General features: G+C 46.1%; 1 protein-coding gene across 9 annotated transcripts in view; it reads left to right on the plus strand.

Annotated features, from left to right (window-relative positions):
* DNM1 (dynamin 1) overlaps positions 1–13,096 on the plus strand; it is a 59,353-nt gene that overhangs the window by 18,431 nt on the left and 27,826 nt on the right. For 7 of the 9 annotated variants that reach the window (XR_015797278.1, XR_015797277.1, XR_015797279.1 and 4 more), the window contains 5 exons: positions 7,435–7,521; positions 8,293–8,363; positions 8,989–9,040; positions 10,493–10,504; positions 12,046–12,159. Coding sequence is in view for 6 of the 9 variants with exons in the window: in XM_088146903.1 (XP_088003029.1) it covers positions 7,435–7,521; positions 8,293–8,363; positions 8,989–9,040; positions 10,493–10,504; positions 12,046–12,159 (336 nt within the window). In the remaining 3 variants the exon portion in view is untranslated. The remainder of the gene's footprint in view (positions 1–7,434; positions 7,522–8,292; positions 8,364–8,988; positions 9,041–10,492; positions 10,505–12,045; positions 12,160–13,096) is intronic. The other 2 variants (XM_088146901.1, XM_088146902.1) reach the window with 1 other exon arrangement.

Raw genomic sequence — 13,096 nt, forward strand, 5'->3', positions numbered from 1 at the left:
AGAATTGATCCACAAGTTGGTGGTGGAAGGTGAAATGGTACAATCCCCAATATAGCTAGTTGGGTCTCACACATTTTTTCTTTTCCAGAATTCATCCCAAAACCAAAAAAATACACATTTTGGAACAATCAATAATACTGAATAATATTGACTGTTGAACCAACTTTACCACTCTTAAAATCTTATGTCTGCCTTCACCTCTGAAATACGTGTGTGTGCTGAGTCTTCAGATCCTGAAGATGCCAAAGATGGTATTGCATGGATCGGTTTTTACATCTCCAGAGCTTGGCATGTTTTCTGATTGGCTTGGTTTGGGTCCAGCTCCCAAAGAGCAACGAAGAGTTGAAGATCATCAATTTTAAAACATCTCCCTCTCTCAGTTGCTTGTGACTGTCTCCCAGCCTCATGGAAAGGGCAACCCTGGAAGATACCAGCTTGCATATGTTAATGTTTTGATTGAGAGGAACACAGAGAACGGTTCCAGTCTCAGCTCTTCAGCTTATTTTCTGAAGCTGAACAAAAATAATAATGTGAGGGAGCAGGGGAAAAGTCAGGAGACAGACCTGTATCTCAAGCATGGCTCCAGGTACTGGCAGTTTTATTTTCTTTCTTTTAAAAAAAAAAAAGGCATTTGACTAAAAGTGTGGGAACCTGGAACCCTTGCCGTCTTGGACAAGCTGTTGGCCATTTGGGAGCAGGTAATGGGATGGGGAGAGTTGGAGAGAGCTTGAGAATGCTCTTGGTAGTAGACAGGCCAAGGAAAAGGCAAAATTCATGGCTGCTTTGGCAAGAAACCACAGTAAGACTGGTCAGAGCCCTTTGACAAAACGGATGTACCTGCCGCAGGTTCCTCAAGGTTCTAGAATGCTGGGAGGAGTTTTTTCTTTCTCTGTCCTGCTGTCTTGGGGGGGTTCCGGTGTCTATGAGGAGCACCCAGAAATTTGCCATTCGCTCCTGGTAATCACTAGCTCTTGGGCTGCCAAGTATAGAGTGTCATCTGAACGATTGGATTGGAAGGGCCAATCCTCCTCACCCAGCCCTCTCTGTTAATTTTCCTATGAGTCAGTCCACATTCTCTACTTTTCCTTAAGCCCTTTTCTGCTTCTGAGTTTATTTCTTTGCTTATTTCCCTCCACATTCTTTCTCCTTTATGTTCTTTCTCTTCCCACCTCCCTCACCCACTCCCACGAGCAGAAAATCCATACCTCTAGTGAAAGCCTGTTTAAAGCTGATGTGTTCTGAGGGACAGGAGAAGGAAGAAGAACAAAAAAGAAAGGAAAAATAAATGAACGCTGATATAGAGTAGGGATGGGGAGAACCAGGGATGGCAGGCTTGAGACATGATGTGATGGATCTAAACAGGGAGGAGTTATGGGAGCTTGAAAGAGGAGAGAAGAAATGGCAGTGATTGGGTGGTGATGGCATGGTGATCCTGACGTTACTCAAAGAGGGCCAATATATAGAACCCTCTTTGCGTAACGTCAGCCTGTGATGCAAGAGCTCTGAATCGATCCATTTTTTTTTAGCCCCTCAATAACCAAAGCAACCCTAGCAGGTGTACAAAAGAACAAAGATTAAAAACAGTTGGTGAATTATGGGTTCACCAACCTTCAGTTTATGCCCAGATGGTACTCACTGTAAAACAACAGTGATCACTAATTACTCCACGCTATGATAGTAGCTTGTCTGATTTTCTATTTCTCAGCAACTTCATTTCTGTAGCAGTTATTTTAATGGGCGTCCCAAGATACACTAACTTGAGACAAGGTCAAAAGATGTCGGAAGTCATCTGAGTCCCACCATGAAGCCCAAACCACAGCTTTTCCCCTCCCACCCCACACATCACCCTGGTTTGGGATGATCCTCATTTCATTTCAGAAGTTTAAGGCAGGGAGAGATGCCTCAGAGAACTGAGCCTGGGAAGAAGATGCCTTCACCTCTTGGCCAGCCCTGAATTCGCTAGATGTGTGTGACAGTCTGTAAGCATGTATGCACATGAGAGAGAAAGAAAGGAGGGAAGAAAACTGAAGATAAAGGACTGGTCCTGCCATGAGGCAGTGTGAGGCGGTTGACTCAAGCAATAAGTCCAGAAAGTGGTGGGCAAATGTTGACCTGTTGACTTGCTGCTTTTGAGTGGAGGCAGCTGGTACTAAAGCAGTGGTCAGTCTGGTGGGCTTCTGTTGATATCAGCGGGAGCCTCAGACAAGCAGATTCCTTGGGCCAATCATAGAAAGTGCTTTTGATTAGCTCACGACACCTCTTTATTACTAACGCTGTGCATGGGTAAAAGAGATGCTGCAGTGCTCAACTGATTGCATTTCTGCAGAAGGTCATGGCAAGAGAGCATGGCATTAAGATGGTTGGGATGGCCTGTTTTTCAACTGGACAGCGTGCAGGTGCTGTATGCTAGTGGAACAGTGGTGAGATCTCCTTGGCCAGAGGTCTTCAAGGAAAGGGTGGATGGTCATCTGTCAGAGAAGCTCTAGTAGATCTTGGACTGAGCAAGGTTTGGATTAGGTGACCTAGACATGCCTTGGTAACTCTATGATTCTAAGAAGATGGGAAGTTTTAACTTGGTTTCCAAAGTTAACGTCGCACAGGGAGATTTGTGTGTTGCTAACACCTTCATTGCTACCTTCCCCAAGTTCTCAAGATGCCCTGTGCATTTCAGTGTCACCACGAGCGAGCCAGCGGTGCTCAGGAGAGAAGGAAATCCAGTCTGGATCCCAGCCTCAGTTTGAGAGGGGAAAGGAGGAGAGGAGCTGGAGAACCATCCCCACGTGTCCCCATTCATCATTTTAAATATCACCCCTAGCTTGCCATTTCCCACCCTTTCTCTAACCTGCAGAATTCACTAGATGCTTGGCAGCACACGGAGTCCTAAAGTGATGCTCACCTGGGTAACATCTGCCTGTGGAGTGATCCGGAGAAAGTCTCACTTCTCTCTCTCTTTTTTTTTACCTTGTGTTTTTTCTCTTCCTCTCTCTCTTTCACTCTCTCCTCCCTCTGTCTGCTTCATGCCTTCCTTACCTCCTCGTTGCTTCTTGCCCCACCCACCCACCCACCCACCTTCCCTGCTCCTTTTCATCGTGCAGAACGGGTCTCTTCACGCCTGACCTCGCTTTTGAAGCCATAGTGAAAAAGCAGGTGCAGAAACTGAAGGAGCCCTGTCTGAAGTGTGTGGACATGGTAGTAAGTGAGCTCACGTCCACCATCAGAAAGTGTAGCAACAAGGTAAAGAAACTGCAAAAGAGAGAGAACTACTCCCCCCCTAAAAACAATGCCACTTTTTCGTGCGCGCAGGCACACCCAGAGGAACGCACAAGTTGTGCACATGGGACAGCCAAAGGAGAAAGAACAAGGAGACCCCATGGGGTGGTTTTCTCCATTAGAGTAGGACAATTGCCAGAGATGATGTGGGGAGAGTAGGAGGGCTGATAGTTGTGAAGCAAGAGGGGTGATCAAGAGGTGGCAGGATGAAGATGCTTGTTGGACCATAAGAGGCACATTCTACTTCTGAAACGGCAAAGGACAATGGCAGGAGATGGTGGGCTTCCATCTCCAGCTTGCGAGCGCTCCAAAGGTCTGTGTGTTGGCCTTTTCTCGAAGAAAGAGCATACGAGCGTGAGATGGTCTTAACATTTCATCTTTGGCCTTTGGAGCAAAGTCTCTACCTGATCCAGCTAGGGCTTCACCCTGATGCCCGTGAAAGACAAAATCTGAGTACCAGATGTCTTCCTATGGGCCCACAGCTGAATTTTATTTCTTTCAAAACTGCATTTCCAACATTTCTTCTCCTCACGGTGACATCCCATTAAAATAAATAAAAAAAGCAGTTTTTCTTGGTAACAGTAGAAAAGTAGCTTTCTATTCCCTTCCTCTGGAATGTCTTCTTTTTTTATTTTTATTTTCCAGTCTAGCTCTGGATATTTTTTAGTGGTCTCCCATCCAACATCTTAAAATTGCCCATCTGGAGGCAGACAGGTAATCCAAGATGATCTCTGGCCCCTTAAAGATTTCCCTGCCCATCCTTCAGCTGAAGCGGAAGCCTACCTCTTTGAACATCTGCCCAAGACAGAGGATGAGCACCAGTTAGTGACACCCCCTCATTATTCCAGCTCTTTATATTTCTTAAGTTCCCTAGTTTGTAGTTGAAAACCTCTTTGAGGTCAACTACAAGTGTTTCAAACTTTTTGAAAGGGAAGTCTTTGAGAAAGAATGGATTTCTTCTGCCCTTCCACCTCTTTTCCAAAAGATGCATTCTGAGTCCACCTTCTGGGGTATGTTTTTTGGACTCCTGGACGCCGTTAGATGGCGCCACGCACCTCTTTCATCTGGCATGCTTGCTCTTGATTAATACGTTGAAAGAACAACTGGCGTGAACTCCAGATTCTCAACTTCCCCCGTTTAGACAATTCGTTCAGAGTTGCAACGGCACAGCTCCTCGGCTGTATTTCGAGACCGCATCTAGGAATGCAAAGAAAGACGTTGGGGTAGAATCAAGGGAGGAGAAGAGGAAGGGAAATAACATCCTTATTTGAGGGCACGGGAGGGTATTTGTAACGTGGAGGCGAAAAAGGGATGTGTTTTCCAACGCAGGGGCAAAGGGCGTGCGTAGGAAAGGTTAGCCTTGTGGAAGGTTTGCTGGCGGGCTGGTTAAACCACGAGGGTCTTTCGAAGGACCTGCGTGTTTCAAAGGCAGATGCAAGTAACGTCCTTAGAAGAGGTTGTGAAAAGGAGGAGATGCCAGACAGGGGTTCAATTTTCTGCTGAGCATTTCTGAAGCTCACCCTTCATTAGGCACCCAAAACAATGGCAAGCAAGGAGGATTTGTGAGCAATTAAGGCTCGCTTTCCCAGTTCCCCTCTCTGTCTTTTACCTTCGGATAAAATCCGAAGATTCCTTTCTATTGGCAACTTAGGCTGCTGGACTGCGGAGCGAAGCCACCCTGCGGATTCTTGGTCCCCCCCCCCCCAATTTGGTTCGAAGAAGAGTTGCATTGTCTGGCCTCTCTTTGTTTGAAAACTCCAGCAGGCAGGGAGTTTCGCAGCTGCATATCCCCAACTCAGCTCCCGCAACCCAAAAGACACACGGGCGTTGGCCAGGATGAGGGGGGAAAGGAAAGGAAGATGTCCTGCTGGTGGTATTTCTGTCCATCGGCAGATGACAACCTTCGTCGGGAACCTGCATCAGATGTTTCGAAATGCTATCATCCCGTGGGCCCCTTTGGGTGGACGTGAACTTGAGGCTTTGCACCTGGTGCCTCCTCTAAAACAACAGCTACGTGCATTTCTTTACCTGCTTCAGACCTTGAATTCCTGCTCCCAAATGTTCCGCAGCAGTGATCTCATTTCAGGCAGAAGCTGCAAGAAACAAAAAGAAGCACGTTTTGAAAATCCTGCATCCTAGGCCATCCCCGAAAACGCCTCATGAAGGGTTGCTAAACGGCACAGGAAATGAATCCATCTGTTTTCCAAGAGCTGCTGTGTGGGTGTCGGCGAATGCTTGTGAAAGAATCGAGTTTGGAGAAGAGATGACAGATTTGAACCACTGCCGGAGAGAGAGATCAAAATTTTCAGAGCAGGGGAAAAGAGGCAAACGCGTACTTTAGCATGTCCTGGCCCTCTTGAAACGATAGGAAAAAATGTGGGGGGCTTGGGAAACAGGGTTTTCCCAGTGTTGGGTTTGGGAGATGATTGGGAAAGATGGGAAGTGTAGTCCAGCACGGTGAAGCACTAACTTGGGAAAGGGTGATCTATCCTGGTGGAGATTCATTCTCCATGGTTTTCAGGGGTCACCAATTTCATTTGCCCGACATCCCAAACCAAACTGCCATTTTCTGGGTTTGCATAGGATATCAGACCATGAACTAACCCATAGGGCTGGACCAGGGCTCTTTTCCGTCGCTTCCTTCGTGTGTGAGTCAGACTTGATGCTCCGCCAGAAAGCACAGCTTGTCAACATTCTGCTAGCCAACCATTAAATCCGAATTCCAGCTCAGGGCTAGGATATCCATTTGTCGTGACAAGGAATAGAAACAGGGGGACTGGGCTCTGGGTGCGTCAACCCACATGAAAGATTGACCCCTCCAGGGCATAGCGACACTGCAGATGTACAGGTTGAGTTGCCAGGCAAGGGGCCCCAAGGACAGAGGGGGCCAAGGAGAGGGGAGCAAGGCTCCCAAAAGGCAGGGGAAGGGGCCAGGGCTGTTTACAGGAGGATGTCAGGCTAGCCATGTAGCGGGAGATGTACTGTAGTGGGAAGCCATGAGTTACAGTGAGAGGCGTCTGTTCTGGAGTCAAAGCCAGGAGCAGGAAACGGGGTTGCTGTTGATGCTGAATTTGAAGGCAGCCCCTGTTTGTTGGCGTAAACCAGCCCCCTCCTCCAGTTTGCCTGCTCTCTTGTTCAGAAGGATGGCATTTCTGGGTGCTGCTTATGTGACAGCCCCCTAACCCCCCCTCTGTGCACCCCAACGCATGGCCCTTTGGGGTGTGATCGGCCTGCGACGTGACTTGCTCGATGCCCAGCCATGCCCTCTCTGTGCATGTCCTTTTCCCCCACAACGTTGGATGCTTTTCCCGCATGAGTTGTGCAAAATGTGACGGTGATGGAACAAACGGCGGGGAATTTTTTGCAGCTTGGCGAACTTTTTTTGGGCGGGAGGAGGGGAATGTGGTGGTGTATTCTTTGGATAAGAGAGCTGGGAAAGGTTTTCCAATTTCCAGGCTGATTTTATTTATTCCTTTGACATGGTTCTTTCTGTCTCCAGCAAGAAAGAAGAGGATCTCCAAAACAATAGGCATTAAAATATCCTAGAGAAATAGCCTACCTAACCATTGTTTGAGAACAGGAGCACAGGAATGATGGTGTCCCTGTTAAAGCCACTGAGGGTCTTCTGGACTGGGTGGCCATTATTAATTTAAATTAAAAAAAATTAAACATGTGTTTGGATGCACTCAGTAACTAATATTCAATGCCACCCCCCTGGCAGGGAAGACATTGCCATTGGGGTTACACCAAGCCATGGTTTATTGAAACATGGTTTGCTGGTGAAGTCACAATTGGCATGATTCACACCACATGCTGACACCCTAAGCCTTTTCGCCACGATTTGCAAGCCACAATGGCTGGGTTTGTCCTCCGCTGAAAAGAAAGCCCACCATGATTGAATGCCCCTTTTCCCAAATGAAGAAAGTAGGGTTAAAGTGGGCCAGTCTGAAGAACATTGTTTGGATGCTGAAGAAGATGCTGAGGAAGAACCTCAAAGCTTGGTTGGAACTTGGAAAACTTCTTTGCAGCTTCCTCTTTTTTCATATTCTTTCCTCTTGCTTTTTCATTCCCCAACAGCCCAGCCAGGTGATCCTGGGGGGTGGGGGGTATGCCTTCCACCTGTTTTTCTGCATAGACATTCTTCCCTCTCCCTTCTTTACACAGCTGAGCCAATATCCTCACCTGCGGGAGGAGATGGAGCGGATAGTGACCACTCACATCCGGGACAGGGAAGGAAAGACCAAAGACCAGGTATGGTCCACCTGGAGAAGGTTCCCATTTCTGCAGCAACCAAACTGCCACCCTTTCAAGGTGGACACCACGAGCCATTTTTCATTGGGAGATCAAGCTTCCCTCCCAACAAAACCCAGCCTTCTTCAACTGGGGAGCCTCCAGGCAGTTTGGGCTTCAACTCCCACAATCCCCTTGCCTGGGGATTATAAGAGCTGAAGACCAGCATTTTTGGAGGCTCCAATTTCAGAGAGGGTGGAGGTCCAATGTTGCTCCTTTCTTTTTTCAAACTCATTCCCCTTGGATAAAGGGTCTCCAAGGGGGAAAACAGATCATTAAAACAGTCCATTAAAAACACTTTTACATTTTTTTTAAAGAAGTCTAATATTCCACTGTTGTTGTGGGAGTTCCCTAGTAAAAAAAAGAGAGAGAGAGAGAGAGATTTTATAACAGCAAAGGGGATGTTGGAAAACCTTAAAAAAATCAGACAGATCTTAAGACCCTTTCCAAGTTGCAAGCTTCTTCCCACATCCAACCCTTTTCAATCAGCAAATCCCAAAATCATCAACTTATTTCTATCCATGTTCAGCAAAAAGTCCATAAAGGCTTTCCAATATTTTACAAAAGTACTTATTGTCTTATCCCTGATCAAACAGGCCAGTTTCATATCCTTTTCTCTTATGCAGCATTCTAGCATTAGTAACTCTCAGCTTAGTGTTGAGATCTTGTTGAAGGTCACGTTGAGCGTTCTCAAGGGCTTCATCTCTCTCTTTGCACGGTTTGTTTCCCCAGGTCATGCTTCTGATAGACATTGAGTTGGCCTACATGAACACCAACCATGAAGATTTCATTGGATTTGCTAAGTAAGACTCCTGACCGAAACCTGGTTTGCAACTCAGTGCTGATGTTCACCCCTTCCTGTTGGGTGTCTAAGTTGTCCCTCTTGACAAATTTCACCCAGATGTAAACTATATATTATTATCTGCCTCCTGGGAAAAGTTGAAGTAGTGTTTTTGGTTTTTAACGTATATTCTTACCCATTCGTAGCATTCTTGGGGTTTTTTCGTAGTTATGAGCCACTAAGAGCCTACTTATGATTGTGGCAGGAGAGCCATCTGATTAATAAATAAAATAAATAGGATGGGGAAACGAAACGATCATGAACGCACCTTACGGAAGGAGTAGGCAGTTTGTAACTTGTGGGCAGCATCCCCCATGAAATGCAGAATCACAGGGAGACCCCCTCCCCAGATTTCCCATCACTAACTGGTCTGAACATGCTGGGAGGGAGATTTTAATGGCCCCAGAAGAACTGCAGACGTTTCCAGCTGGCTTGAAAATTTAGAGTTTAAATTTGTTCAGTTGCAGAGTGCCTGCACTATATTGGAATGAAAGCTTTTTATGTATGTCATAATCTATCTCCTGCTGCTGGGGTCTTCCAGAAGAAATATGCGATTATCATACAAATGCTTCCTTTCTTTTTTGCAGTGCTCAGCAGAGGAGTAGCCAGATGAATAAGAAAAAAACAGCGGGTAATCAGGTAAGAATCACTCAATATTTGGAGGTTATGGGGCTCCGGTGTTATGAATGGATGTCAGTTTTGTTCCCCATTATTAATCATGATTTATTGTGGATGTCTGAATTAATGTCCATTGTGGATGTTGGATGATTTTGATCATATCATCTACATTGCGGACGTATAGAAATGTAACTGATCAATCGGCCGACTCCAGTTTGCACCCCATTTTTCAGCCACCAGATGGATAGATAGGCAGTCGGATTTCGTGGGCTGCAAGTGGAAGGTTTGTTAGCAGTGTTGTGAAGATGGGAGAAATTTGGATGGCCTTCTTACCTTATCCCCACCCACCACATTCAAGGAGAACACTCCATATCCTTGGGAAGAGAAAAATTGAGGAATTAAATGAAATGAGCAGACAGATTGTAAAAACCTGGTGCTTTACCAATGGAGTGGGCTTCAGCTCCCGCCCTACCAGCCAACGTGCAGCTTCTCTGAAAGGCACCAAATTAAGGTGGCTGAGCTAACCCTTGCTTTCCTTGGGTTCATCGCTGACCATATGCTTTTGAAGGCCCCTTCTGGATCAGGCCTCATTGTCTTCGGGTCTAGATGGCAGTGTCTCCATCTGCTTAAATTGTAAATTGAAAGTCCCCTAGGAGATGTTTCCTGAACCCTCTGGCACAACATTTCTCAACCTTGGCAACTTCAAGGTAGGTGGACTTCAACTTTGGGAGTTGAAGTCCACCTACCTTAAAGGTGCTGAGGGTGAGAAACACTGCTCTGGCCAGTCAAAATGAGTAACACAACAGGGGGGACCTCCCCTTTCAATGTCAAGACTGCTGTGTTTCTCGTCATTCTCATTTCCTCTTAAATCATCCTTTTCCTACCTGCCCACCTCCATCAGTTTTGGCCAACATCTCCTAAATTGGGTAGGCTGGCTAAGCTGAGTTGGGAAACGCTGCATCCTCCAAGCTGGATGATCCATTTCATCCATGATCTTGGTTCTCCAAGACCAGCCAGGGCTTCATATTTTTCCCCCTTCTTCTTCTTTCTCCTTTTTACTTATGCAGATTTCCTTTGCAGCGTGAGCTTCTTAGTGTGTTTGGCTATTCAGGCGTTCATTTGAGCAAACATCTCTGGTAATCAATATTTGAGGGGGGCGGTGGTTGTTATCTATCGGTCTTCCCTAACTTGGTGTCCCCCAAATGTGCTGAGACTACAGTTCCCAGAATTCCATTGGCGCCATGGGGGTGGAATTCTGCAAGTTTTTGTCTCCAGATTTGGTGGAATCAGACTGGGAAGGCCAGTGCATATGTGTGTATATACATCTAGGCATTTGTGTCTCTCTGTTGTATGTATATATATACATACACACACTTTTGGTGCACAGCTTCTTTCTCCAATTGCTTTTTTTGAGTAATGATTTTTCCTTTCTTTGCTCCTGTTGTCTCTGCTGGTGCTGCTCTCTTTTTTCAGGATGAGATCCTGGTGAGTAAGAGGGGAAAAATAGCCACTGTCTGTGGCATGGCTGACAAATACTAATTTTAGAACCTCTGGCAAGGGCGAGCCTCCTGCCCTCTGCTGCAGACAGAGCAGGGAGAAAGGAGTAAAATCGATCCCAAGTTTCTTGGAAAGAGGAATTCAGGAGACAAAGGGTCAGAGCTGGACAGGGGTTTACCCACTTGGACAGAGAGGCTGCAGGCAGGTCAGAGAGACAAGGAGGAAGTTGTAGAATCAGGGTTCAGAATCCCAGCTTTCCATCTTCCCGGAAGACAAGCTGGCTGGCATTTCATGCTGCAAATGCGCCTATCCGGACTAGCTGGTGCTTTGGGGATGTGGTGACTACAGCTCCCATCATCCTCCAAGGGCATCTGGAAGGTGCTCCTTTAAGGCCACAGGATGTAAGCTACAGACCAGATGCGGGCATTTTTAAACATGTTTGAAACTCAGCAGGCAGATTCCAAGCTGGGGACAGGAGTTGAGGGCCCAACGGACAATGAACATCAGTTGGCCAGATCTCAGGATGATAGACATTGCAACAATGGACCCCATTTCCAAAATGATGTCATTGGCGTGCTGGCACGACACATTTGTGTCCTGATGTCGTGCGAAGGATGTAAGCAGACGCAAAGGAGGTTATGTGCGTTGTGTACGTGAATGGGATCATCACGCAACTGATGTGAACCAGCACATTAAACTCTCCGATTTAATAGACAGGCCAGAATAACAAACACCCCCGACCCCTGAACCTATAATAGCTGAGGATGGGACTTCTGTAAGGTTCTCCAACCTGATGCAGTGGACAATGGTCACTCTCTCCAGAGAACATGGTCCATAGCCATGTTTTTTGGAACTAACCGTTGTTGAACTCCAACCTTTTTGGGGCCACCATCTTAGGAAAGTGGAACCCTCTAATTAGACCCTGTTCCAGGGATTTGAGGAGATTGTGCATTTTAAATAGAGATGGGAAAGTGGTGAACTTAACTTGTCATTCTTTAGATAGGTGGAGATTATGACTTTCAAAGATGCTAATCTGGGGGATGTGGCTTCAACATGACTTGTTGAAGGGTACAACAGTGAGGACGCTTGATACGTTCACACAGCACTTATACATACAGAGAGACCCTGGTTTCTCTGTTTCCCAGCACTGCTCTTGTTTAGTGTTTAAACGCTTATTAACTCATTTGTTTCTCATCTCTTCCTTCCCCTGCTTAATCAATAACCCTTACAAGGCAAACGAGCTGCATGCATTGCATAGTTTTACAAAGAAATCCCCTTTTTAGACTTGGGGGTGGCGAAACCGCCAGGAAAAAAAATACGTTATTTTCCCTTGAGGTTTTCCAGATTTTTTCCCCAAGACTTCACATCACTAATCCCAGATTGTTGGCTTGAGTTATCCTCCATGGAGAATGCTGGAACAGCTTTTCAGCCAATCCTGCTGCGTATTGTGTTCTGTGTGGTGCGGTTCTATCTGTATCCCCCAGGTCTGCTGTCAGGAGTCATCACTCTGATATATTTTGATGACCTAGGTGATCCGCAAGGGCTGGCTTACTATCAACAACATTGGGATCATGAAGGGTGGCTCCAAAGAATACTGGTTTGTCCTGACAGCAGAGAACCTCTCATGGTATAAAGATGACGAGGTAAGGACACTGAGTTTATGTTCTCCATTTCTCCTTGGTGACTCTTCGCCATAAATGAAAAGAAATGCTAAAGCTTCTGAAATTGGTTTTTGGGATCCATAATTGTTCACGGAACCCATCAGATCACATGAATGGTTCTTGCTAATTATCTAATCCTCTAGCTCAGGGTAGGCAACCGGTGAACTGTGTGTGGATTTGGTCACCTCCAGGTGGCCAATCAGAGATGTAGCTTCCCTGGTCAGGGTCCTACAAACTCCTAAATTACGAGCTAATTTCAGACTGATTTTGCCATCAAACTGGCCTGGGGATCTTATTAAAATTCCTTTCCCTTCCTTATTTACTTACTGGTGACTTATTTCTGGAAGAGGCCAGTCTGTTGTTTGAGTTATGTCATGAATCACCACATAACCAAATGAACTTTGTCGGAGTTGTGCATCTTAGAAATGAGCTATAATTTGCAAGGCGGATCATATACCAGGGAGTGGGAAGAGACCACTAGTGCCTAGAATATTGGGCATGGCAATTGGTAAGTGGCATCTCCTCTTGCTTAATGTGTGGGTAACTTGGCATCTGACCTGGCTCAGTCTGGCACATGGTGTTCTGTGACTGTTTTCAGTGGCAAAAGGTAGTGTGATCTCCCTGTTGAGCTGAAAAAGACTCAAGGGACTCAGTTGTTGCTAAATTCAAGGGTAAGGATGGACCAATTTTTCGTGTTTGGTGGGTTAGGGTGAATTTCACTTTTGGAAAGGCAGTTTCCAAGGTCACGGTGTTGACTGGGAGGGTGGAGAAAGAGAGGCAGATTGTAACACAAGAGAGTTACAACTCCTTGCAAATTCTGTATTTGCATCAGGCATCAGAGATAAGTCTGCAAGGGCAGCCATTTTGGTGATGACCTCTTTCCACATGCATAGTTACCAGAGATGGAATTGCAATGCTT

Source organism: Python bivittatus, unplaced genomic scaffold (assembly GCF_059951505.1).
Source record: "Python bivittatus isolate LINGU-HERP-01145 unplaced genomic scaffold, Pbiv_v1 ctg000160_np1212, whole genome shotgun sequence".
In the NCBI taxonomy this organism is placed as follows: Eukaryota; Metazoa; Chordata; class Lepidosauria; order Squamata; family Pythonidae; genus Python; species Python bivittatus.